A 27,091-nucleotide genomic window follows, 5' to 3' on the forward strand; every position below is an offset into this window, starting at 1 on the left:
TTTTTTTTTTTTTTTTTTTTTTTTTTTTTTTTTTTGGTACCGGGGATCAAACTCAGGTCCTTGGGCTTGGGAGGCAGCCATGGTGGGTTAATCTTTAACAAACAGGATTTAGCTTTTCTGTGACTAGCCCCAGTGAGCTCCGTTTCATTCCGTGTGCATATGAACTGTCCACGTGGTTGGGCTTCTAAACAAAAACTCTAGTGTTTTAGTAATCCTCACCTCTAGCTGGGAATGATAGCACACACCTGTGATCCTAGCACTCCGGAGGCTGAGGCAGAAGGACAGCTACTTGTCGAAGGCCAGCATGAACTACATAGTGAGACCCTGTGTCAAAGAAAGAAAGTCAGTCAGTCAAAATAAACTGAGTTTTTGTTTTGTGCAAAATTTAGTGTGCTTAAATTTCTTTCTATATATCTTATCTGAAAGATTCTTAAATTCAGGATTTTTTTTTCCTTTCTTTCTTTTTTTAAACAGGGTCTCACTATGTAGTCCAGGCTGGCCTCAAACTCAAAGCAATCATCCTGCCTCAGCCTCCCAAGTGCTGGGATTACACTTGTGCACCACCATGCCCAGCCTCACCATATTTTTTTTAAAAAATATATATAGGGCTAGTGATGTAACTCAGTGCAAAGACTCTAGTTCAATCCCCGACACCAGAAAAAAACAATTTTAAGTAAAAGAAAGGGCTGCCAGTGTAGGTCAGTGCTCCCTGAGTTCGATCCCCAGTATTGAAAGAAAAAACATACAAAAGCAAGAGAAATTGTGCAGGGCAGCCTTATTGTTACCAGAATGTCCTGACTATGGCAGAATGTTACTGGTTAGCCTGCTTCTGAGGGTGGCTCGCCAACTAAACGTCACCGGGTTCTGGGTTCCTCGCCTCTCCATCTGGAGTCACATTCTAGGTTCTTCTCATCTCAAACAAAAAGTTGAACAAAACAAATAAGCAGTGGCCAAGTTTATTTGAAAAAGTAAGAGTGAAAAGCCAGGGACAAACTGGCTCTGCAGAGTGAGCTTGGGCCAAATAAAAGAGGAAAAAGCAAGATTAAAAGAATACCCCAAGGGTCCCGGGATTTAGCTCAGCCGTTCGGTGGCCTACCTTGCAAGCACAAGGACCCGAATTCAATCCCCGGTACCCCCCCAGAAAAAAAACACCCCAGGAAAAGCAAGAAGAGCTGTCTTGGGGAAAGCCACCCTAGAGGGGTCTTCTTGAGGTCTCTTTCTTATTATGTGGTCTAAATCTCAAGGAAACCTGAGAGAACTTCTATATCGGGGTCCTGAGAGGTGGGGCTGGGATCACGCCCTGGGCTGAGTTGACTTCCGGTCCAGGCATCCTGAAAACCTGCTGGAGTTCTCGGGAGAAGTCCACCTGCAGGGCTTTGGGACCTGTTCTGCCTATCTGATCTGGGATCTTAAAATTACCAGGTCACGTCCATCCCCCCCAGCTTGGCCACACCCTAATCTCCTCTGTCAGTAAGAGGGGGAAGGTAACTGAAGGGACACAGGTGACTGAGGCCTTGGGACCTGATGGCCCAGGTGGACACAGCCAGGCCTCCCCATTGCCTGAGGATCTCCATAGAAATAAGCTCCTTTCCCCAGGACAGTGTCAGCTTAGTCCCTCCTCTTCTTGGAGCGCGCCCCCATCTGCCTTCTTCCCCCCTGCAGGAGGAAGCCCCTTCAACCTGGCCTCTTTCAGGTATGAGTTTGAAGGACAAAACTCAGAAAGTAACAGCACAAATGTTATTCCAGATTTTTCCATTGTAAACCCCCAAACGGCTCTGGATCATGGCAACCCAAAACATGGAGGCATAAAAAGCAAAAATAAATGAACACGGGAATAAGCGACAAGACACCAAAGAAAAGAGCTCCTGACATGATCAGCAGTGAGCAAGCCAGTTTCTTAGCATCTCTTTGAGACTGGTAGGGAAGTCAGAATTTCTAGCAAGGGAGACGACGGAAGGAAATTAGCCATTAGTGACATAAACTGAGAGCTGTGGACCCACCTCAGACCTATGTCCACCTCATACCTGGTCATGACTCCAGCTCGGCCCAATGGTGAGCGCAGTGTAAATTCAATAAATAGTTGCTAGGTTAATAAATGCCGGTTCTACTTGCTGTAATAGTTTGAAGGAAATGGCACCAGTGGAAGAAGTGAGCCAAAGAAGGTTTATGGCAGGATGTGACGAAAGGACCTGAATCTTTAAAAAAAAATTTTTTTTCCAGAGCTAGAGGTGGGGAGCAGGCCACAGTTCCAGGCAGGAGGAATCGGTGTCCACAGTGACTGAACTGTGACACCCCATGGTTGTGGGAATGCTTGTAGGTGGCAGGCTCAGATGTGGGCCAGAGTCAGGGGCCAGCACCAGATGGGGCAGGAGAAGGGGCCGGGTCGCTGTCCAGCCTTGCACTGTACCTGGAGGAGTTTGGCCGTGGAGGGAAGAGGAAAGATCGTGAATCAGCATTTAGCTCGCCCCTTCCTGTAGAGCACTGCGGAGATGAAAGCGGCATCCGGTGACGTGAAGGAAGTGAAACCCATAGGGTTCAGGCTTGGGCGATATTTTGTGAGGACAGAGGGGTGAGTCTGGAATGACTCACCTGCCGCCACCGAAAGACGAGGGCAGGGAGAGATCGGAGGGGTTTGTAAGGGAGGCGACAGGGTCTGTTTCTTGTAGTTGTACACGGGTTACCTGCGGCTTACACAGGCAGACGTACATCACGAGCGGCCGAGTTGGAGATCACGAGTGAAAAGACAGATTTCGGCTCAGTGTGAAGCCGTGTGGTTGAGATTTACCCTGTGGAGAGAAGAGGGCGGAGGACAGAGCCTTCCCACTGCAGAGGGCAGGGCCGCGTGGGGACTGCTGCTCAGTGGTGAAGCACTGGCCTGCACGCTCCTCTCTGGCACTGAAAAATAAAAAACGTCCAAGGCACAGGGACCTTTGTTCCCATATCTTCATTTTCTGTTTGCTCGGGCTAAAGGGATGCCCATCATTGAATCGTTTTGGTAAACTAAGCTATTACATCCGTCATTTGAAGACAGTTCTCACCTTGTAAGGACTGAAATGCGTTTGTAGCCAGAGCAGCCTGATCAAGCAGTGCTAGGCTTGGGGACAGGTTTCTCTTGGAAGGTGCCCGCAGGAACATAAACTGGTTCATCCGTCCTGTGGCAGAAACCATTCGTTTCCCCCAGTATTCGTTTTCCCTCTTCCGTAGTGAAAGATGACCCAACTTTTGGTCGGTGTGTGGGTTTCAGGGTAGGAACGCTGCCCCTGCTGCTACAAGTAGCCACGTGGATTAGGCGGCCTTCCCAGCACTGGACACAATTTTCCAGCCAATGCAATTTAAAGGCAGAGAGGACTGTTTTGGGTGATGGTTTTTAGGGAATTCCGTCCACGGTGGGCAGGCGGCAGGATCTACCCGGTGGAAGGGCGGAGGAGCGCAGCTCTTCACCCTGTGGCAGCCAGAAGGGAGAAGGGAGGACCCGGGTAGAACACACTTTTCTACTGTAAAGTGCACCCCATGATCCAGTCACCTCCTAAACACGTGAGAATCCCCCGCGGGGTGGGGGTGGCACTTTAGACCTACAGCAAAACACAGCACCCGGCTCTAATGGGACGCCGCGGCACGGGAGAGCCCTCGGCAGTCGGACCCTCATTTGTTCCTTCCCCTTCCCCGCTGTCTGGGCTGTCAACTCCGTGGCTAGGATCTAAGCAGCCTCTGGCACCAGGGAGAGGAAGCCCAATTCCGGAGGCTGGGTACCAAGATCGTAGGGGCCCGGTCCCCTGTCACGGGCTCCTCCACTGTCACACCGGCCTCTGCTGTGTGCAAGCCACACTGTTGAGTGTTGTCACCTGGGTGATCTGCTTCGCAAAGGCAATGCGGCAGGTCTTAGAAGGGAAGGTGTGTGTGCCGGTTACCCCTGGAGTCCGACGCCAGGGAATTTCCCCCACAGAGGTAATTACACAGGGCAGAAAGCCCTTCGACAGAAAATCGGTTCATTACATTACATTTCTCTCTGAAAGAACTCTAAAGCCAGTAAAAATAAAGATATATTTAGACATCACATGGACAGATGTCTTCTGTGTCACAGGTGAGCTTGTTTAGAGTCCCACTCAGGTAAAACTAACATATATACATGCACAGCATACATATACTGTGTATTTGACACAGAAAATTCGGTGTGTGTTCAGATTTTTTTTTGTTTTTGGTCCCAGAGATCGAATTCAGGACCTTGCACTTGTGAGGCAGGTAGCAGTACCACTGAGCTACCTACCCGACCCCCGTCTTCAGATTTTTTTAAATTACTTTTTATAAAAGATGCATTGCCACGAATCCCCCTCCGAATACACTCAGTCTCTTCGAATACACTTAGCCCATGGTTCCTGTCACTTTCTGAAGCAGTTCTGGGGCGTTTCTTCGTCTTTAGTCGTGCGGTCCCGCTGCCTTGCTGTCCCAGATTGGTTCAGAATGTTGACCTTTCGTGGTCATTTTGGCTTTGTCCTCGGGATCCAGAGACAAGGTGGGTGAGGGCGTGCAGTGGGCTTCCCCAGCCTGCCTTTCCGCTGCTGACTTGGCAGCCACAGCTGCAGCGCTTTGCCTCATGATGAGGGACTTCCAGAACTGCTCCGAGTGGTGGGAAAGATGGCCTAAGTGTGTCTGAGCAGAGGGGAGTGTTCTGGGGGATGAACGGCATGGGGCGAATTATCATAATGATGTTTGAAAATGTAAACATTCACCCTTTACATATGTGTACACATGGTGTCACACGTATATACACTGTGTGTGATACACTCTACACACGTGGTGTGCATGCACTCTATATGCACTTACACACACTAATTGTTTACAGATTGGAGAAATGTGTGATGAATGTAAGAATGCTCGTTAGTGCCTAGAAATAGGATTTTTAGATTTTCCCCCATGTTTTTTGTTGTTGTTATTTTGCTTTTGAGACAGGGTCTCACTTTGTAGCCCAGGCTGGTCTCAAACTCATGGCAATCCTCCTGCCTGAGCCTCCTAAATGCTGGGATTACTGGTGTGCATCATCACACCGAGCCCCCCCATGTTTTTTATTATTTGAACTATTTATGATCAGCATTATTGTCCTAAAAACTATAAAAGCTTCTGTATATAGGGAGGGGAGAGGGTTTGAGGGGTGGGATGGAATAGGAATAAACAAACAAGGGCCGAGGATTTAGCTCAGTTGTTCCACCGCCTTGCTTGAAAGCACAAGGACCAGAGTTCGATCCCTGGTACCAAAAATAAAAAAAATAAAATAAACAAGCCTGAGGATTTATCCCAGTGGCACTGTGCCTGCCTCAAAAGTGTAATGTCCTGAGTTCGATCCCTGGCACCAAAACAAACAAACGAAAAGAAACACAAGGCCAAACCAAGAATAAAAATAAAATTTATTAAAAAAAAAAAAAAAGACAAGCTGGATGTGGTGGTGCATGCCTGTAATCCCAGCACTTGGGAGGCTGAGACAGGAGGATGGCTCTGAGTTCGAGACCAGCCTGGGCTACATAGTGAATTCCAGGTCAGTCTCAACTATGCAGTCAGACCCTGTCTCAAACCCCCCCCCAAAAGAAACTATAAACACTTTTAATTTTTTTTAAATGTTTGCTATCATTAAGAAAATAAGTGGGGCATGGTGGTGCACATCTGTAATGCCAGGACTTGGGAGGCTGAGGCAGAAGGATTGCTGTGAGTTTGAGACCAGTCTGGGATACACAGTGAGTTCCAGAGCAGTCTGAACTACACAGTGAGACCCTGTCTCAAAACCACCCCACCAAAAAACAAAACAAAATGAAAATAATATGAGCAGCTATGCCAGCTGTTTGGGAAGAGATGTAGCCATTGCCACCAAAAGTCAAATGCAGTAGACCCTTGACTTACAAACTCAACTCGCTCCCAAGGGCTGGCTATAACTCAAGTTGGTCAAGTGACAGCTCAGGCTGTTCTCCACAGCCTTCAGACTCTCTCTCTCCTGTAAACAGGTGGAGCTCAGTGTCCTTAGAGAGACACTGGCCTAGGATTTCTCATTAACCCCACACAGGAAAGGATGCTGTCGTGTTCCTTCCAGAGCTCAAGGTTAAATCTGTATCTGAGACCATCTGGAAGCACAAGCGGCAGGCATTCAAGTCATGACTTAAGACTTTCGTCATAAATTCAAACTAAAATTCCAGTTGCAACCCAAGTTGTCTGTATGTCAGTCTGGTCATAACTTGAGGTCCACTATACACGAAAATATACTCCAAGGAAACTGACTCACCTTCCTGTGGTATCCATACAAGATGGAGCAGAGTTTTACATTTTATGCTGATAAAACAATTGGAACTTCATCAATACCTTAATAGTTAGCGTGTTTCAATTTTTTTCTCCTTTCTTTTCATAGATCTGGGTAGCAGGGTAAGGTGAGAAAAGAAAGGTATTTTATGGTCTCAGAGTAATCAGCAATCACTTTAGGCACTTAGCGCCTGACTTTCATTCGCATGTTCATTCTTTCTTTCTTCCTTTCTTTTTTTGAGACAGGGTCTTGCTGTGTTGTTCAAATTGGCCTTGAACTCACCATGTAGCCCAGGCTGGTCTCAAACCTTCAGTGATCCTCCTGCCTCAGCCTCCCAAGGTCTGGGATTACAGGTGTGCAGCACCACACCTCTTCATCTGCCATTTGGGGGGGTTGTATTCAACCATAAACTGCGCTTTGGCTGGTAAGGGGCAGGGAAGGGGTGGAGGAAGGGTAAAACTTAGCCACATGAAGGTGTCACAGGGACAGAGTCAGGGTTGGAGTGAAGATGGCGTGAGGACAGCTGGAGGACAGCGCAGGGATCGCTCCTGGAGGACCTTTCTTACTGGCCACTCCTCTGAGGTCCCGGGACATCCTCAGAGGGACCATCATGGAGCCAGACCTGTGTGTCACTACCAGCGTGGGGCGGGATAGCGAGGGCCTCACAGGACGACGCAGTGATATGCTTCGAGGGCTTGGCACCTGTAAAGGACAGAAAACATTTTGAAGGCTTGGATACTGTTTGGATTTACAGAAAGCTGTGCAGGAGAACTTGGGGTGGGCAGGTGGCCCAACTGGCTGAGTCACTAAGTTAGGAATTTCTTATCCTCCACCGTGGTGGGAGGGGTGGTCTGTCAGTTTGTCTGTCTGTCTGTCTCTCTCCTTAACGAGGATGCAGGTAACCAAGAATGCAGTAAGTGCAATTTTTGCGGACCATGCCCAGTGGTGCAGGCGCAGTGGGCCCCAAATGGAGACAGATCCATGCACATCCCTCTGGCAGCCCATGGAAAAGGCATCCGACCAGCCCTGGCCTGCGAAGGGAGCGCCAAACGCCATAGTAGTGCAAACCTGAATGCCCAGCCCTGTGGGAGGCTGAGGCAGGAGGAACACAAGTTTGAGCTCAGCCTGGACACCTTAAAAAGATTGAATTCAGTTTCAAATTTAAAAAGTAATAATGATTTTTTTTTAAAAAAAGGCTGGAGATGTAGCTCACTGAGAAGGCCCTAGGTTCAATCCCCTGCACTACAAAAGAAGGAGGAGGAAGAGGAGGAGGAGAAGCCAAATACAAGTGCTGGTCTGTAGGCAGACTGGGGTGCAGGATGAGACAGGCTGGACAGGAAAGCAGGGCTTTACTGCAGTGCAGGCCTCAGCAACAGGAAGACCAGAAGACTGACCCGCTTGTGTTGATGTATTTCTTAAATTTTATTTATTTATTTATTTTCTGGTACCAGAGATTGAACTCAGGACCTTGCACATGCAAGGCAGGTGGCAGAACTACTGAGCTAAATCCCCAGCCTGATGTATTTTTAATTGTGTGTGTGTAAGATGGTGGGACTCGAACCCAGGGCCCGTCACATGTTAGACAAGCGCTGTCTGTGCCTCACACCCCTGCTGAGGCCTGGGAAGGAGCCCCACTGTAGCAGCTGTGGCAGAGGGGGCAGCACTGGCTGGGGAGGACATTTAGGGTCCTCAGCAGCAGGCTGGGAGAGGCCCGAGACTCACACTCTAAAGGAGAAGCCCTGGTTTGTACCAGTGGCCAGTTTCCCTGAGGTAAGAATATCCATCGTGGACAAACTAAGGAAAGCTGTGGATGTACAGGATAGAGGAGGGTAGGTTAGGGATGAATTTGAGACAAATGGTGTCTGGGTGACCGACTGAGAGAGAATGACATATAAGGTCTTCCAGATTTCTGTCTTGGGTGACTGGGATGAAATAAGGACAATAAAAAAGCAAGCAAATCTACCTGGTCTCTCCTCCCCTATGAGAATGCAAGACTGTAAGGCCCATTTGGGACAAGGACTTAACTTATCCATTTACCTATTTTCTTTCTTTTTCTTTTTTTGGTTGTTCTAAGACAGGGTCTCACTATGTAGTTCAGGCTGACCTTGAATTCACTGTGTAGCCCAGGCTGGCCTCAAACTCACAGTCACCCTCCCGCCTCAGTTTTCCGAGTGCTGGGATTACAGGTGTGCGCTACCATACCCAGCATATTCTCCTTTATCCCTCCCCCCCAGTACCAGAGAATGTACCCATCCTCACACATGCAAGACAAGTACTCTACCCCAGAGCTACATCCTCAGCCTTTTCAGGTCTCACTAAATTGCTCAGACTAGCCTTGAACTTGTGACCCTCCCGCCTCAGTCTCCTGAATACCTAGGGCTATAGGTGTGGCCACCACACCCAGCTGGCTTTAATCATTTTATGACCGAATGTTTTCCCAGCACCTAAAACAAGTGTGTTGGCACTCAATAAATACTTGTTCAGTGACTATGTCCCGGCTAAGCCCCTGAGGAGGTCTTTGGTGACTTAAACAGTAGGGGTGCCCATGAAGCAGTGTGGAGCCTTAGTGGTTGAGAAGTGACTGGTGCCACGCATGGTAGCACAGGCCTATAATCCCAGCACTCAGGCTGAGGCAAGAGTACAGGTGCAGCCTGGACAACGTAGTGAGATAGTGAGCCCGTTTCAAAACTGAAAATAAAATTTTAGCGAAGGGTTGCATGCAGCTCAGTGCAAAGGCCCTGGGTTCGGTTCACAGAAACAAAAGGCAATGGGTGGGTGTGGATGAGGGATTCGAGACAATGCTTCCATAAACCACACTTTGAAAATTAGATCTCAGAAAGACAGCGGAGACAGCAGCCGCCTTCACGCAGGCGGTTTTGACACCTTGGCCCCGGGACCGAATCTTCGCGGGCAGCATCAGTACCGCCGAGAGCCACCAGAGGGAGCCGGTGGGAGCCGAAGGCCCCGGGCTGTGGGGTCCGTGCAGGGTGCTTCCGCCAGGGTCAAAGTCCGGGAGTGGAAGCCAGGAAGAATCTCCCTTGTAGTCCGATGATTCCAGGTGATTTTGCTCCACTGCAGTTTAGCCTGAGCAGAAGGGGCATCTCGGGGCTGCGGAGCAGCTCGAAGAGCCCGAGGGCAATGGACGCAAAAGCCCCCAAACCTCGAAAATGCCATCGGACGCAAAGTGAGGGAAAAGCCTTATGGAATGAAATGCTTTATTGAAGCTGTTTTTGTTTTTTTTTTTTAACAAAATTCTTCTCTCCAAGATAATAGCTCATAAGCTATTTTAATGATTGCACCTAATATAAATATATTTTGACCTGGCCGTATGTGAAGCTGTCCATTTAGAATTCCGCGCCGTCTCAGCTAGCCTGCAGGCTAGAGGAGACTAGGTTTGATTGAGGACTTTTTCTGGACTTGGCTTGTGTTCCCGGCAGTGCGGGCTTTCCTCTCTCACCTGGTTCATGTAGGGGTTTCCCCAGGTAACCTTTGAGATGCCGAGCACTGGAGAGGCTGAGGCAGGAGGACTGAGGCCAGAGTGGACTACACAGTGAGTTCAAGGCCAGTCTGAAATACATAGGGAGATCCTGTCTCAACAAACACAGGGTTTCTACCTCCTCCACCTCACTCCTATGTCCACTAGGCTGCTTGACTCAGGGCACTGCAAATAGTAGGAACCCAATAAGTATTTATTTGATCAATAAATATATCGACTCAGTAAGTAAATGGACCCTCACTACAATCCCTTTGGCAATTTGATCCAAACCCTTTTTAACATTTGATCATATACAGAAGGTTAAGTGTTTCTTGCAGAGAAAATAAGGAGCATTCGATACTCAGCACGTCACTGCAATGGTGGAAAAATAAAAGCTTTTGCTGTCATGATAAAATAAACCAAATTTGAAGAATGATTTCTGCAGTGAGGAAACATCAGGAGGGTTTCCAGATGTCAAAAAGGCTTGTACAAATGCAGGGTAATGAAAACGGGGCACTCCTTGCTAGGGCGAGGATGAGAGATGGTCATAGGCAGAGAGCCAGGCTGCCAATTGCCAGGGGTGGCCCTGATCTCACTCAGGAGCAGTTCTACCCCGAAGGCCCACTGAGGTGTGTGGAGGTGGCCATGGAAACCACACAGTGGGGTGTAGAGGTGCACACCTGTCTTCCCAGGGCTCTGAGGCTGAGACAGGAGGATCTCAAATGTGAGCCCAGCCTGAGCAACTTAGCCAGATCCTGTCTCAAAATATAAAAAAGGGCTAGGGATGTAGCCCATTATGGAGGTCCTGGGTTCAATCCCCAGTACTGGGGGAAATAAAAGACAAAACAACACCCCCAAAAGACATGGAAACAAGAATGTTCATATGGGCTTTTTTTTTTTTTTTTTTTAAACAAGGTCTTGTTATGTAGTCTGGCTGTAGTCCAGACTGGTCTAGAACACACAATCCTCTTGCCTCAGCCTCCCTAGTGCTGGGATCACAGCTGTGTGCCAGCATGCCCAGCTTATACTGGATTTTTTTTTTTTTTTTTTTTTTTTTTTTTTTTTTTGCTTTTTTTGAGACTGGGTCTCACTGTGTAGTTGAGACTGACCTGGAATTCACCATGTAGCCCAGGCTGGGCTCGTCGAACTCACAATAATCCTCCTGCCTCAGTCTCCCAAGCGCTGAGATCACAGCTGTGTGCCAGCACACCCAGCTTATACTGGATTCTTTGCTCTTACCATCTGCCCTTTATCAGGAAGATGTTTAAAATGTAATTCTAGGAGCTTTGATATCAACGTAAGCACCATTTATCCCCAGTGAGCAACTGGCTCGCTAAGCGTGTGAAGGGGCTTTGCTAATCACTGCATGTCTGGCAGGGTGGCACGGGGCGTGGGGGCACCTCCTGGGCGCCCTATCAGCTCCTGATGGGCTCCAGCGACAGCTCCCGGGACATAGAGATCCCCCGGGGCAGAGGACAAACGCCTGGCCCTTGGCATGTTTGTTACTCATTAAGAGCATGATTTCTGTTTTCTTCTGAGGCAACTGGGGATTTAAAAGCGGTTTTCGTAAAAGCAGTGAATCTTTACTTGGGGCTACAGAGGCCCAGAGGGAACTAAAAGCAACAAAGTTGGCCTTCATTTGGTGAAGCTTCGGGTCAAATCCCTTCTCAGCTTTGTACGCAGGCAAGTCAAGACTGAGGACACAAAAGTAAGGAAGTTGCAGGATTTGGCAGGGCCCAGAGGTCTCCATCGCCCTCTCTCACTATCACCTTGGGTTCCAGCAGACTGAGACTGCCCCAAGTAGAAACAGCGGTCTCAGTAGGGTGTGATGGTGCACACCTGTGCCCCTAGCACTCGGGAGGCTGAGGCAGGAAGATCGCCAAGATCTGGAGGCCAGCCTGGAATGCACAGGGAGAACCCCCCCCCAAATAAAGAAGAAAAACAGAAACAGTCATCTATCCCATGCAGACTCAGTTGCCCCTCTCACAATAAGGACTTCTGTAGTCAGTCTTTCATACCAGAACTGAGATAATGACCTACCCAGCTTCCGTTCCCCTGGCAAATCTCTAAGCCTGGCCCGTTTCTTTCATGCCTGAACCTATTCATCAAATGTGCCACCACAGCATCTCAAGCCCCAGTCCTTTCCCTGTTTTATCTCACTTTGAAGAGGCCAGGTTGATATTTATCAGCTCCTTAAACTACAGTACCTTACCATTTTTCCTTTCTTTGCAGTTCAAGCCCTTTTCTCCCCTGGTAATTTGTGACTCAGTCTTAATTTCCGTTATCTTTACTGGGCATGGTGGCACACACCTGTAATCCCAGCACTCAGGAGGCAGAGGCAGGAGGATCACTGTGAATGCAAGGCCAGCCTGAGCTGCATAGTGAGTTCAAGGCCAGGATGGGCTACACAGTGAGACCCTGCCTCAAAAAAAAAAAAAAAATTCCATTATCCCTGAAGCAAGAACCTGTGCTAGCTGGGAACACCCTGACCACCTGATTAAAAACAAAGCTCATCCCCTGCCCAGCATTTCCTGTCTTCTTTGCTCAACTTAGTTTTCCTCATATGTATCACTAACACACTATGAAATTTAATTATTCATTTTATTTATTTATAATTTTTCTTCACAACTAGGTATTGAGCCCAGGGCCTTTGCACTGTTATGTCCTCTGCCCTTTTTAACATTTTGATACAGGATCTGGCTAAGTCACTCAGCTGCCCAGGCTGAGCTCGAATTTGTGATCCTCCTGCTTGGGCTCCCAGAGTGCTGGGATTACAGGTGTGCAACACCACGCCCAGCTTCAGTGGCTGAACAGGCCTGATGTGTACTTATGTGAGAGTTCAAGGCCAGCCTGGGCTGAACAGTGAGTCCAAGGTGAGCCTAAACTACACAGCGAGATGTCGTCTCAGAAAACTTGGGTGGGGCGGGACCAGACAACTGTTCAGTACCATAGAGAGATGATCTGATTTGTGGGCTGGCGTCACTGCAGAGGAGGAACAACTGTTACAGACAGCGAACTTCAGGCTTGTCATTCCTGGAAGGTAGCATGTTGAATCAACAGCTTCAGAGCCTTCGACACATGGATGATTTGGCAAGTTTTTCTAAAGTTTTGTGTTAGTTTGTTTATCTATAAAATGTGTAACGTGATACCGATTGAGTGGCCTTGAGCCTAAACATCACAGCACACAGCTCATGGGGCACGGAATGATCTATTGGCTTCCGCACTGCAGGGGCACAGTGCCGGACACGGGGACAGAGAGGAAGAGATGTTTACTTCGGTCCGGCAAGGCCAGGGCATCACGGTGGAGCACGGGGTTGGAGCCATGATGCTTGGTGGCTGGGAAGTTGAGCCAGGAAAGGAGTGAGGCCAGACGGAGCGCCCAGCGTCACCTCCCTGACACACCCAGAAGTCACTTCGCTCATCCGCTAGGCCTTTGTGAGTCCAATCAAGGCCACACATCAGGACTGATGGCCACATCATTTTGTCACCATCATCTGGGGAGCTCCGAGAGTCTGCTGGGGCTGTGTAACAAAACTCCACCGGCTGCATGGCTGAAACAGCAGGAAAGTAATTTTCTCATAGTTCTCAAGTGCAGGCTCAGGAGGCCTGCAGGCTTGGTTTCTGCAGAGGCCTCTGCCCTTGGTTTGCGGGTGGCCTCCTGCTTGCTGTGTCCTCCCTGTGCGTGTCCCTGGGCCCTTCGTCTTCGGATAAGGACACCAGCCTGATAGAGTAGGGGTTCCTGTCACCATCTCATTCGACCTTAATGACACACTTCCAGGCTCTGTTTCCAAACACCATCACACTGAGAGAGGAGCCCACCCCGCCAAACGGAATCAGGCAGCTGCGGCTTAACTAGATAACTATGCTCTTTGTAGAATGCGCCTGAGCAGCCACGAGAACCTCTGTAATCTGTCACCGAAGGATTGTAAGACTCAGAAAGTCATGCCAGACCCTTTGCTCTCACCCTCTCCGCTGCTCTGCTTTGTGTAAATCCTGCTTGCTCTATTCCAGGGAAACTCCAAGTGAACTAAGCCTCGTGGATGTAAAAAGGTACATAAGGAAGCGCAAACTTCTATCCAGGGTTCTGGAGACTGACAGGAGTCACTTGCTGAGTCGCCGGCATCATTAAACGCAGCTTTTGTTCCTTTCTTTGTGTTAGAGTTGTCTGTTCTGGGGTCCTCGCTGTTACCTGCTCCAACGTTGGTGGCCAGGGCTTCGACACAGGTATGCAGCTGAGCGTTGTGGCACTCGCCTATGATCCCAGCACTCAGGAGGCTGAGGCAAGGGGATCGAAAGTCCAAGGCTAGCCCAGGCTATATGGTGAGACCCTATCTTAAGAAAACCAGAATCAAAACAGAGATGTATTGAGGTCAGAATAGGAGTGGAGGAATTTTTCAACAAAGACGTCCAGTGTTGACTGATTGTTTTTGTGGCACTGGGGATCGAACCCAGGGTCTTGCCCATGCTCTGTAGGTTCTGTACCACTGACATCTGCCCCTAGCCCTTTAATAGCAAAGTTTTGTCTAAGCAAAAGATAAGCTGTCCACTTCCAGGCCAGCAGCCCTGGCATTCGCTGGCAAGGCGTTAGTCACATGCAGAGCTACTTCTAGCTGGATGCCTGAGCAAACTGTGAAAAATACATTAAGCTTTTTGTTTATTTTTTTTAACTGGGCATGATGGCACACACCTGTAATCCCAGCTACTTAGGAGACTGAGGCAGGAGGACTGAAAGTTCAAGGTCAGCCTTCCACTTGTGAGGCAGGTGGCAGAACCTTGAGCTAAGTCCCCGGCCTTATTTAGATATTTTTTAAAATTAATTTTTATCGGTACATTTTAGACATATATAATGATCACATTCATCGTAGGGAATTTGTACTTGTACATGATAGATTTTGATTCTTTTTTCCCCCCTTTCCCTCTCCTCACTTCAGAGATATGTTTTTCCTACAGGAAAAAAAAAAAATCATCCTTTTCAGACTCCACAAGTTTGACCCATGTATAGCCATCATTGTAACCAAGATATAGAATATTTCCATCAGTGCAAAAAGTTCCCTTGTGTTCCTTTGAGGGCACCTTTTCTCCTGTCTCCAGCCCCGGGTACCCCCGTGCTGATTTCGGCTTGACCTTTCCAGTGTGCCTTAAATGGAATTGAACAGGACCCAGCCTTGGACGTCTGGCTTCTCTCGCTCAGCACGATGCTTTGCAGAGTCAACCATGTTCCTGCATTGTCAGTACCTTCTTTTCATTGTTGAATAATACACACACACACACACACACACACACACACACATATATATTTTTTTTGAGACAGGGTCTTACTATGTAGTTGAGACTGACCTGGACTCACTATGTAGCCCATGCTGGTCTTGAACTCACAGCGATCCTCCTGCCTCAGCCTCCCAAGTGCTGGGATTATAGGCGTGCGCCACCACACCCGGCCTGTTGAATAATATTTAATCATACAGATACAGATGTCCTTTTGGTTGTCCCCAGTTTGGTGATGCCATGAACAGCGCTGCTTTAAGATTTTCTCTACAGGCCTTTGGAGATTTTGCTGTGCAGAATTTTCAGCCTTTTTCTTTCTTTCTTTCATTTTTTTTTTTTTTTTTTTGACACTGGGGATCGAACTTGGGACCTTGCATTTGCAAGGCAGGCAGCAGCACCAGTGAGCTAAATCCCCAGCCCTTGTGCAGAATGTTCAAATACTCTCTAAAGTCAAATTTATCAATATTTTCTTTCATTGTTGAGTTTTGTTTTTATGGTACTAGGGATTTTTATAGTACTAGGTTCTTCACACTGAGCTACATCCCTAGCCCTTAATACTTTTTTTCTTATTCTTTGTTTTGATATTTTAGTCCTAAGAATTGAACTCAGGGCCTCACTCATGCTAGGCAGACACTCTGCCCCTGAGCTACACTTCAGCCCCTCTTGAATGCGAGGCAAGTATTCAACCACCGAGCTATACCCTCTGCTCTCAATCTTTTATGCATTTTGGATTTTGAGACATAGCTAAGTAGTAAAGGAATCCACTGTTCTTTTTTTCCAGTACTTGAATGGTCTCATTTTTTTATGTCTAGGTCTTTGTTATATTTGGAGTTTATCCTGGTATGTGTCATGAATCAATTTCCTCTTTCCAAGTGGCCACCCAGTAGTTTCCAAATCATTTATTCCCAATTAAAAATTTTTAATCTGATTTGAGAGCTGGGGATGTTGCTCACAGGTAGAGCTTTTGCTGGGCCAGGGATTTAGCTCAGTGGTGACATGCCTGCCTGGCAAGCACAAGGCTCTGAGTTCGATCCCTGATTCCACAAAAAAAAAAAAAAAAAGAAGAGCTTTTGCTTAACATATATTGAGGCCCTGGGCTCAACTGGCAGCAGTGCCAAAAGACAAAGCCAGGCGTGGTGGTGCATGCCTGGAATCCCATCAGAGGATTGCCAAGATAGAAAAGCGGGGTGTGGTGGTGCACACCTGTAATCCCAGCACTTGGGAGGCTGAGGCAGGAGGGTCACTGTGAGTTTGAGACCAGCCTGGGCTACGTAGTGAGTTCCAGTTCAGTCTCAACTACATAGTGAGACCCTGTCTCAACGCCCCCCAATCTGATTTTAGAAGCTCTACTTTATAATTTTTTTAAGTAAAACATTTATTGGTACACTTCAGATATACATAACATTCATCATAGGGAATCTGTACCAGTAAATGATATATCTTGCTTCTTTTTCCCCCCACCCTCCCTTATGTACAAAGCTTTTTTCTACTTTATAATTACTTGCAATATTTAATTAAATATTAAATATTGTGATAGTCAAAGTTGTGAATTAGAAACCTATTTTTCTTCAAACTTACCTGTAGCTAACAAATCTAACAAATTTAGCTATGCATCAATTAAGTAATTTTGTGTTAAAAACTCATTTTCATTGTACTTTAATTAATATTTGATTATCTTATACATTTTGCAGACTAAAATCCCTTGAACATTTAAGCACTGTTTACAAAGTGAACCAGACTGTCTTAGACAATATAAGTTAAAGCCACAAAGTTTATACATTTAGCAAATTAAATTTTCTCCAATTTAAATATCCTTTACAAACTTGATTTAATTCTCTCCCACAGGGGCTGGGGTGGTGCACATGCTTAGCCTGCTTGAGGCCCACAATTGAATCCCCAGCAAGGGGCAGGGTTGGCAGGGTGAGGGGACAGGACGAGACCACATTTCAATCTGTAATCACAAATTTAATATATTTGATTTTTTTCAAGCAATTCATAAATTAGAGGTGTAATTGCAAATCTACAAAAGTCACTAGTTTAAACCAAGTATGGTGGTACGCACCAGTCACCCCAGCATTCTGGGAGTCTGAGGTAGGAGGATTGCCAGTTTGAGGCCAGCTTGGGCAAATTAGCAAATTAGCAAGACCCTGTCTCAAAATGTTCAAAGGGAAGGGGACATAGCTCAGTGTGAAGGCCTGGAGATCAATACCCAGTACAAAAAAGACCCCAAAACCTAAGTATTTTAAAAGCTGAAATGAAATAAGCTTTAAATGCTAGCAGGGCATGGTGGTATGTACCTAGAATCTCAGTATCCTGGAGGCTGAGGCAAAAGGATTGCAAATCTGAGCCCAGCCTGGTCCTCTTATAAAGATAACAACACTAATAATAATGAGAAATAAAATTGTAAAAGACTGGGGAGGTACCTCAGTGAGGAGGCCCTAGTTTCAATCCCCAGTAACACATAAGTAACTAATAAACAGATGATACAGTACGGCACATTACAGCATTTAAAACTGATCAATAAATAAGGTGCCCCCTCTAGTTACAGAACTGTTGTTTACCTTCCCTCCAACACCACAAAAATGACAATTATACGGTTTTCCTAAAACATAAGCCAACAAAGGCATAGAACTGGAAAAACTTTGCAAGCCAGAAAGCAGACACCTACTGGTAGATGGTTTACCAGCCCCGGGGAAAGCTAAAATCCAAGTTTAGTCAGAAAGCAGTGAGATCTGCACCTCAGGAAGGGGAAGAAATAATTTAAGAAAGCAAGAGGAAAAAGGGGGCCACGCTCACTTCTGCCCCCTGGAGGACAGCCGGTGCTGTCCTGGGGACCCTCACCAGCTCAGGAACAGGGACTCTGGGGGAAAACTGGCAGAGGATTAGATCAAAATCCACACCCTGAAAGTAGGAGAGACATTCGGACTCCCCCAATGGCTCCCGGAGAGGCGAGATCACCTTCAGGCTAAAAACTGGAAGCTTCTTCTGGGGGTATCTGACCAGTCCAAGGTCCAGGAAAGAGTCCCGCAGATCACCCAGGGTGCAGCCCTGCTCTGACACATCCTGCGCAAATGCCCAGGGCCAGTTCACCTGGCAGGGCCCAATCCTTACTACAGCCGGATGGCTAAGAGTCCGCAGGTTTTCGAGAAAGGCTGGAGCATGTAAAGCACGGCCGATGACAGGCAGGTCAAACGCAGTCTTGGAGAAAGCAAACCATGAACCACTCCCTAGGGAGACGCTCGGAAGGGTAAGAAGCGATGTCACACTCGGGAGACGAAAACAGCACACGGTAAGAAGCAGCAGTCCAGAAACTGAAAAATTCCGAGAAAGTAAAAGTATGATGACAAAACGAGAAACTCAATAGAAGAGTTGAAGGTAACACGGAGAAAAATCTCCTACACGAAGGGACCACATATAAGAGACGGACAATGGAAAAGGACAAGAGAAGGGACCCAAGAGCAGCCTCACTCTTTTTGGGGTGGGGGTTACCGCAAAACAGTCACACGCAAAGCAGTCACGTGCACACATTATACAGGCATGTCCCAGGGTGAACTCTCTCACCTGCTAAAAACTTAGACCTCTCAGATTTATTGAGCTATGACAGATGCTACCTAAAAATAAAAGGACTGGTCCTGGGACAGGTTCCCTATGCCACTGGAACCGTGGCCAAGTAGCAGCTGGAAAAATATCCATCAGATCTAAGGGGCCAGGGTGCCTCGACATGAAAATCTTGGCAGAAGAAAGCGTCATCCACCTACTGTAAACTTACAAGAGAGGAAGGAGCATGTGAAACAAGCTAAGACCTGGGACGAGAGGAGAGGCAGGTTTTCCTCATTTAATGACCCACCGACTTAATGACTGTTCACACTTACGACCCATCTTCTTTCTGTACCGTCTGTGCACCTTGCTTATGGAGCCCTGGCGTCATTTTTGTACAGTACCCCTTGTTTATGCAGCACTGTAATTTTTGCTGATGATACTTTACAGTACTGTAGTTTTATGTTCTGTCATATGCTAGAGTTTCCTTTGACTGTCTCTTTATTCTGTTTTTTTTTTTTTTTGGTTTTTGGGTATTTTTTGGTACCAGGGGTCAAACTCAGGACCTTGTGCTTGTGAGGCAGGCAGTGGAACCATTGAGCTAAGTCCCCTGTCCACTGTTTCTTTGTTCTGAATATTGTTATGTACGTACTATGCACTGTTCCTTGTTGGGCGACCAATTCATTCAATGGCCTAGTGGAGGGAGTGGACCTCAGTCATTAAAGGAGGAGCTGTAGCCCATTGTGTTTTAGGCACATTTTCTAAGTGTGCTGTACAAAGAAGCACAGCCTGCATGAAAAGACAACAGTTTCCAGACTATGTATTGTTTCTGTGATGTCTGATACTGGGGGAAAAGAAGCTACCTGGCATTTCTTGGATGTTGAAGGAATATGTGAGGTTGTTTTATTTGGGCCCCAGTAGCCAAAATATGTGTGGTCTGCCTGTTTTGATGCAGAAGGGAGTGATTTGGAACACAGCCTTATGAGTCCTGTTGATCACATATGTAGGCTGAACAGCTGTGCCGAAGTGCCTGAAAAATTTATCAGTGCACTTGTCATTGGGCTCATTTCTTTTTCTTTTTTTGTATCTGATTTATTTCACTTAAATATAATGGCCTCCAGTTCCACCCATGTTGCTACAAATTATAGAGCTCCCCTCTTTTTTTTTTTTTTTTTTTTTTTTTCTGAGACAGGTTCTCACTATGTAGTTGAGATTGACCTGGAACTCACTTTGTAGCCCAGGCTGGTCTCGAACTCACAGCGATCCTCCTGCTTCAGCCTCCCGAGTACTGGGATGACAGGCGTGCACCACCATGCCTGGCGAGTTCCCTCTTTTTAATGGCTAAATAATATTCTATTGTGTGGGTGTACCACACTTTCTTTAACTGGTCTGTCCATCTAGGTGTCAACCTAGATTGATTCTGCCTCATGGCTATTGTGAACAGGTGGCTCACTTCCAAGGACTGTTTGCTTCTAACTGTTCCTCAGGTGCTAATAAAACTAATTCATTTGGAGGTAAATAAATTTTCAGATATAAACAAACTCTCTAGAAGTGATGTTATCTTTGAAATTTTTTTAGACTGGGATGTACCACAGTGGTGCCATGCCTGCCTGAAATTTTTTGATATGTAGAAATTTCTCATATCACATGGGTGCACATATTTTCTCAAGGACTATATATATATACTTGTCAACCACAGGAAATAACTGAACAATTAATTATCACTGTGATTCTTGGCTCAGTGATTATTTTATGTGTTTAATTTTTGTACCCCTGGCTAGTAAGCTCCTGAACTACATACGTTCCTTGTTTGTTTGTTTGGTTTTATTTATTTCACTTAAATTTATTTCACAGGGTCTCACTATGTAGTTCAGACTTGAACTCACTACATAGTCCATGCTGGCCTCAAACAATCTTCCTGTCTCAGCCTCCCTAGTGCTGGGATTACAGGTGTGCGCCTGGCAGGGAAGCCCAGTTTTTAAGGGTGAAAAAACACACAATAGAATGTCATGTTCTCATTTTTGAGCAAGCACTGGGGTACAGAAGCAGATTGCATGTTAGATTAAAACCAGTTTTTGCAATCTGGCAGGAAATCCCTATCCTACCAGGAATGCTTTTTTTTTTTTTTTTTTTTTTTTTTTGGTACTAGGGATCAAACTTGGGCCCTTGCGCTTGCAAGGCAGGCAGTGAAATCACTGAGCTAAATCCCCAGCCCTTGGAAATCCCTATCTTTAAGGTTAGGGCCACAGTATAACAAGTCCTGTCCTTTATTCTTAACCACAAGGTAAGCTATGTGCTGGTTAACTAAACGCTATGAACAAGCAGTCTATGGAGGAAAAGGGTAAAGGTCAGGCACAGGCTGGGGGCGGGGTTCTGGTTAACTTGCTTACTTCACAAGTTTCTTGGAATAAATTGTTCTGAGCTAAATTCCTGTCTTGGTCAGAGGCCATGGCTCCCTTTGTTGTTTCTGATGTGCACTGCCAGAACAATTTAAATAACAACCTAAGCCTCTGAAGGTTAGGTAACAGCACTGTGCTCTGAGTTACAGCCCCAAAGCCTTCCTCTCAGTGACTTTTCAGGCCTCTCAGTTTTCCTTGGCTTCACCAAAAAAGATTTTTATCACTTATTTTAAAAAATCACTTCCAATCAGAGAGAAACCAGGCAGTAGTGAGGTAGGACAGGTGAAATAAAGAGAAGTACAAAGGAGACTCAAGTTTTTGGGCCTCTCTCTTACCTTAAAACTCTAGGTCAGATCTCTGTTCACTTTGGGAATGTTTTATCATTTAGAAAAAGTCGGCAAAACAAGGTTTTCTAGTCCTAAATTAACTTCACCTGTCCTACCCACTGACAGTTTCCTTAAGTCAGACCCCAGCCCAACCAGAAGGGAAACCTTCCTTAAACAGACCCGCTACCCACATCCACAGGAGCATAAGGATAACAGCAGTCACCGTGGCTGCTCCTACCATCACCCAGGGGACTCTAAATTGTCCGCCCTCTGGACCAGTGCCCCTCCCTTACCTAAACTCCCCCATATCAACCACGCACACCCGCCTCTCAGTGCCCATCTGCACTCAGATGACAAAAAACTCATCACACATTGCTTGAACTTTGCCTGCCTCAGTGGTCTCAATCGTGCCTCGGTCTGACCTTACACCCACCTTCTGCCCTGAGGACATCAAAATAAGAACTATCTGGGCATGATGTCACAGGCCTGTAATCCCAGCAATGAGGGAAGCTGAGGCAGAAGAATCAGGTCCTTCTTGGGCAACTTAGTAAGAACTGGTCTCAAAAAATAAAGGGCATGCTTGTAAGCCCACCACTCAGGAGGCCGAGGCAGGAGGATCATTTGGTAAATTGAAGCCAGCCTGAACCACATAGTGAGACTGTCTCAAATTAAAAAAATAAATAAAAGAGTTGCATATATAATTTAGTGCTAAGCCCTAGTTTTGCGCAATCCCTAGGACACCACCCCCTACAAAAAAAAGTGAAGTAGTTTTTGGGATTTACAGGGACATCAGATTACCAGCTTCTACAACACTGAGTTCCAGACCACAAGAACTGTGCCTACAAGTGTTGGATCATTGTCCTAAATCTGAAGCTACCTTGGATCCCAGGAAAAGCAGAGCCTCATGGACGAGGTCCCCCCTCCCCCAGGGAAGAACAGTCTTTTCACAGGCACCAAAGTGTCTCTCCAGCCATAAGGGTTCCTCCAGGCCATGGAAACCGGGACTGAGGAACTGATAGATGAGATGCTGGCCCACCTCAGTCCTTAAAAGCTGGCCTTGTGCTTTTGAGAGGGTGCCATTCTGAATCCCCACATCAGACTGAGCCCCTCCAGTTATTCTATGTGGAGTTTCTTTCTTCTCCCTTTCTAACTTTGCCTGATAAATCTGCATTTAATGTGAGTCAGAAACCTACCTGGTGGACCAAACTGAGGTCTCTGTCTCCTCTTTGGAGGACCTCCTCAGACCCCATCCCATGACAGTAGAAAATGCCTATTTTTCTGGAACACAACTGAATCCTTACAAGGCTAGGTCATGATTTTGAATAGAGATGATCTGATGGATTATAGAATGAAAACTGTATACAGAGTAAGCTTGGTGCCTCGGAAGGAACTCGGTAAGTTAGAAGCGAGAAGGATTCTGATCCTAGCTGAGTTTCCGCAGGCAGGTGTTGAGTTCTCAGTCACTTCCTGTGGATGCCTCAGAGGAGATGGTGGGAGGCTTCTCTGCATGCAGGTTAACTTGAATTCATGTCCTGGGGGTCAGCCCTCCAGAGAGCATATGACAGGCACTGCAAAGAACTGCCTTCTAAACCAGTACCAGAAGGCTGATCGTATGAGGAATATGGGCATTAGAATATTCACTGTCATCCTCTTGCCTCACCTCCTGAGTGCTGGGATCACATGTGCGCAAACCCAGCTTTGCATGACACATTTTTTTATGCACAGATGGAAATAATCAGAGACCACCAAGGAGATAAAGGGCAGGTGCACTTCTGGGCCTTAACTCAGGATCTGAGTTAAAAGTATTTTATGTTTTCTTCTCTTCACTCTCCCAAACCATTTTATTGACCTCAAAAAACCAGGACCATCATGAGAGTCAGGACACCATTTCTATAGTGATGGTCTCCAAGCATAAACTATAGAAGAAAATGAAACTGTTGGATAACGTCGTAGGGGGACAGAAGACAAACAAGGTCTCGGGCACTTCACCTGTTACTCATTACTGAAGCAGGATTTCTGTTCCCTTCTGAGGCAGTCAGGGACTAGCACTTTTGTTAAACCAAAAGAAATAAACAGAAACCAGATAACTTCACTTGGGCCTACAGATGCTCAATGAGTAACTAAAATCAGGATAAAGCTTGATATCGCTGCTTTCCTTTTGTGTCTATCTCCTCTACTACCTTAAAACTTTGGGTCACATTCCTGCATATAAGAATTTAGCATCTGTCAAAAATTGGTTAGATGAGGTTTGAATGTTGAATTTACCCGATTTATCTTGTCTTCCTTCAAGACTGAAGACACTAGGTGCATGGCATCCCCAGCCATTGCCCTAGCCCCAAAGATACCTTGGATTCCTGCAGAGCCTCCATGAAACTGAAACCACCCCAAACAGGACCAGGCATCTCATGGGAACCAAGACTTTTTTCCAGAGCTGCAAATAGCAGAACTGAGATAATGATCAACCAGACCAGCGGTGCCGAGCCTATGGCACCAGTGCCACAGTGGGCTGCCTGTTACCACTGAAAGCTCCGAAAGCTTTGCCACCACTGCACTGGACTCTAGTCCACTTCAGCAGCCCCTTGAAAGCTTGAGCCTTGTCTTCTGCCGTAGCCCAGTCTGGTCTTCTTCATCAGAGCTGTGCCCCCTTCAGCTTTTCTCCTCCAGCTCAGATCTTTTCCCATTTTCTTTCTTTCCAGTGAAAAAAGCTTTTGTCTATAAAAGTCATATTGTTGCCTTGGTTTTCACTTCCATTATCACTGAAACAAGCACCCACACTAGCCAGTGACAGGACAAACCATAACGGTATCTTCCCTGATCCTATCCTTGGAATTGTCACTCTCCGTACGAAAATTATTCATTCTCTTCCCTGCACGGTTGCTCTGAGAAGAAAGGAGAATGACTTGGAAGTTTTTGCTCAGGTTACAGACTCTATTTTCAGAGATCTTCAAGAAAAGAGTTCACACTGGGTAAATTTATTATCAATTGACTTCATAGTTTTTGTTGTTGCTTTGTTATTCTGAGATGAGGGTTTCACTGTGTTGGCCAGGCTGACCTGGAGTTCCCGAGCATGAGCAATTCTGCCTCAAACCCTCGAGTAGCTGGAACTGTCAGCGTTTACCACTGTGCTTTGTATGACTTGATAGATTTTATTTTTGTTTTTGAGATAGGGACTTGCTATATAGTTCAGGCTGGGTTTGAAATCACTCTGTATCCCAGCCTGGGGTCAAACTCACTATGATCCTTCTGCCTGAGTGCTGGGATTACAGGGGTGTGCCATCACACCTGGAATGACCTGATAAGATTTAAAATTCTTCTGTGCACTGTGACCCTGTGACTCTAAATCTGTAAGTAAAACTTTCACAGATGTTACATCCAATCGCTAAGTTATTGGTGATGTCAGAAATGTCATACCTCAGTTATCTTTCAAAACTCCAAGCTTAATGTGGCTGCCAGGATCAGAATTAATTTTCAGTTCAATTCAGAATAGAATTACCTTCTGTTCAATTGCAGATAATCTTTAGATGGTGGAAGATCTCTCTGAGGAGTGAGTATCGATCTGCAAGACCTGGAGAAGAAAAAGACACTCATGAAGACTTCCTAGATAATTCATATCTTCAGAGTAAGGAAAGGAAAACATTTTGTAGTTCCTGATGTCTGGCTCTCTATAATTAGTGAAAGGTTTTTCCTCAATGCTGGGGATTGAACCCTAGGCCTTGTGCGTGCTTGACAAAGGCTCTTCCACTGTTACATCCTGAGACCTAGTCACAGAAGTATCAAATTAATCACCAGTTGAAATAGTGATGTGTAATTATGTTTTTAGATATAATAGAATGTTGGATTTGCTTTTTTTTTTTTTTGTACTGGGGATCGAACTCAAGACCTTGAGCTTGTGAGGCAGGTGGTGGCACCACTGAGTTAAATCCCTGGCCCTGAATTTACTTTATTTTTCTTTTTTTTTTTGGTTTTTAAAATTTTGTTTTATTTATTTATTTATTTTTGAGACAGGGTCTCACTATGTAGTGGCAACTGACCTGGAGCTCACTATGTAGCCCAGGCTGCTCTCCAACTCACAGCAATCCTCCTGCCTCAGCCTCCCAAGTGCTGGGTTTACCAGAGTGCACCACCAGGCCCAGCTTTGTTTTACTTTTTGAGAGAAGGTCTTGCTACATAATTCAGGCTGGCCTTGAACTAACTAGGTAGCCCACGCTGGTCTTGAACTCCCAGAAATCCTCCTACCTCGGGCTCCCAAGTGCTGGGATTGCAGGTGTGTACCACCATGCCCAGCCATAATGTGGGGTCCTTAAAACACAGAAAACTGTTATTTTATCCTAAGTTAATTTTTTTTTGGAAAACCCTTAAAAATGTTTAAGTTTCTAGGTTAATATGTAGATTCCATTAAAAAAGTTACATTATATAAATGCAATTTTTCTACAGTATTTGATTAAGATGGGTTTCCTTTAGTTAAAAATAAATTAAAAGGCTATTTGATTTTTTTTTTTTTTTGTACTGGGGATCGAACTCAGGACCTTGCACTTGCAAGGCAGGCAGTGGAACCACTGAGCTAAATCCTGGCCCTAAAAGGCTAATAATAAAATTATCAAATCCTTGAATTCTTTTGCATCTGGCCACTCATTAAAGTATATGTATTTCTAAGAAAATAAAGAGGGCGTGGGGATGTGGCAGAGTGGGAGAGCCTTTGCCTAGCATGTGTAAGACCCTGGGTTCCACCCTGAGCACCTCACTCCCCAATAAAATCTGTGTTTTAATTTTCTCGTGCTGGGGATCAAACCCAGGGCCTGGCACACACTAAAGCTTGTGCTCTACCACTGAGCTACATCTCTAACCCCTCCCTTTCTTTTAGCACCAGGATTTTCTTCAGAAGTAATCTTAATCAAGTAGAACTTTAGATTTAATGGTAATTTCTCTTCAATTTCCCCCTCTGTTTTTTTTCCTTTTATCAAAACATAAACATAAGATAAACTTGTATAGCATGCACAAGTTCCTAGGTTCAATTCCTACTACTGGACACATACACACACTTGGTAACGCACACACACACACACACACACACACACATGAATTAACTTATATATCTAAAATTTTTTAAGAGTTTGAGTAGACAGCAATTCATGAACTGAAAAAACATAAGCAGTTTTGCCCCTCCATTAGGACATAAAGTGAGACTTTTACAGAGCTGCAGAAGTAAGACAAAGAAAATATGGATTGATCTAAATAGAAAGATACTAATCATGGACTAGCTGGCAGTTTCTGACTGGCTAAATGCTCCATAGAGGTTAGCTGGCGGTTTCTGATTGGATGAGCTTCCATTTTGTTTTCCTGGGCTATGATCTTTCATTCGAGTTGGGTTTTAATTTGCTTAGGGAAGAACTCAGAGTACCAGAGCCACCTCAGCCTAATGATCTCCCACTTATTTTTACCACTCCTCAGTATGAGAATCTCGAATTTAAAAGTAGGCAGAGGGCCGGGGATTCAGCTCAGTGGTGCCGCTACCTGCCTTGCAAGCGCAAGGATCCAAGTTCGATCCCCAGTACTATAGCAAACAAAAGCTAGGCAGAAAGGTACTTTCATAAACTCCCATAACCCCTTAACCCATCCTCAGCAATACTCAAGACGTGGCCAAACCCTGTACACAAACCAACTGTTCCCACTGGACTGTCTTATTTTTGGTACTGGACATCAAACTTAGGACTTGCGCTTGCAAGGCAGGTAGCAAAACCACTGAGCTAAATCCCCATCTCCTAAACTTTTATGGATTCTTCTTCTTTCTTCCTTTTTTTTTTTTTTTTTTTTT

The 27,091-nt window shown here is 45.9% G+C and overlaps 1 protein-coding gene and 1 long non-coding RNA gene across 3 annotated transcripts in view; one reads left to right on the forward strand and one right to left on the reverse strand.

The window, feature by feature from the left end:
• Fbxo36 (F-box protein 36) overlaps positions 1–27,091 on the forward strand; it is a 67,268-nt gene that overhangs the window by 17,355 nt on the left and 22,822 nt on the right. Inside the window, exon 2 of the mRNA XM_010608117.3 lies at positions 24,790–24,898. Coding sequence (XP_010606419.1) covers positions 24,790–24,898 — 109 coding nt within the window. The remainder of the gene's footprint in view (positions 1–24,789; positions 24,899–27,091) is intronic.
• The window catches only part of LOC104850994, a 23,396-nt gene continuing 3,209 nt past the window's right edge, over positions 6,905–27,091 (reverse strand). For both annotated transcript variants that reach the window (XR_777111.2, XR_777112.2), the window contains exons 3-4: positions 24,773–24,844; positions 6,905–6,979 (exon numbers count right to left, since the gene is read on the reverse strand). This is a non-coding gene — a long non-coding RNA (uncharacterized LOC104850994). The remainder of the gene's footprint in view (positions 6,980–24,772; positions 24,845–27,091) is intronic.

This window comes from Fukomys damarensis, unplaced genomic scaffold (assembly GCF_012274545.1).
Source record: "Fukomys damarensis isolate Sample0158 unplaced genomic scaffold, DMR_v1.0_HiC HiC_scaffold_16, whole genome shotgun sequence".
Classification (NCBI taxonomy): domain Eukaryota; kingdom Metazoa; phylum Chordata; class Mammalia; order Rodentia; family Bathyergidae; genus Fukomys; species Fukomys damarensis.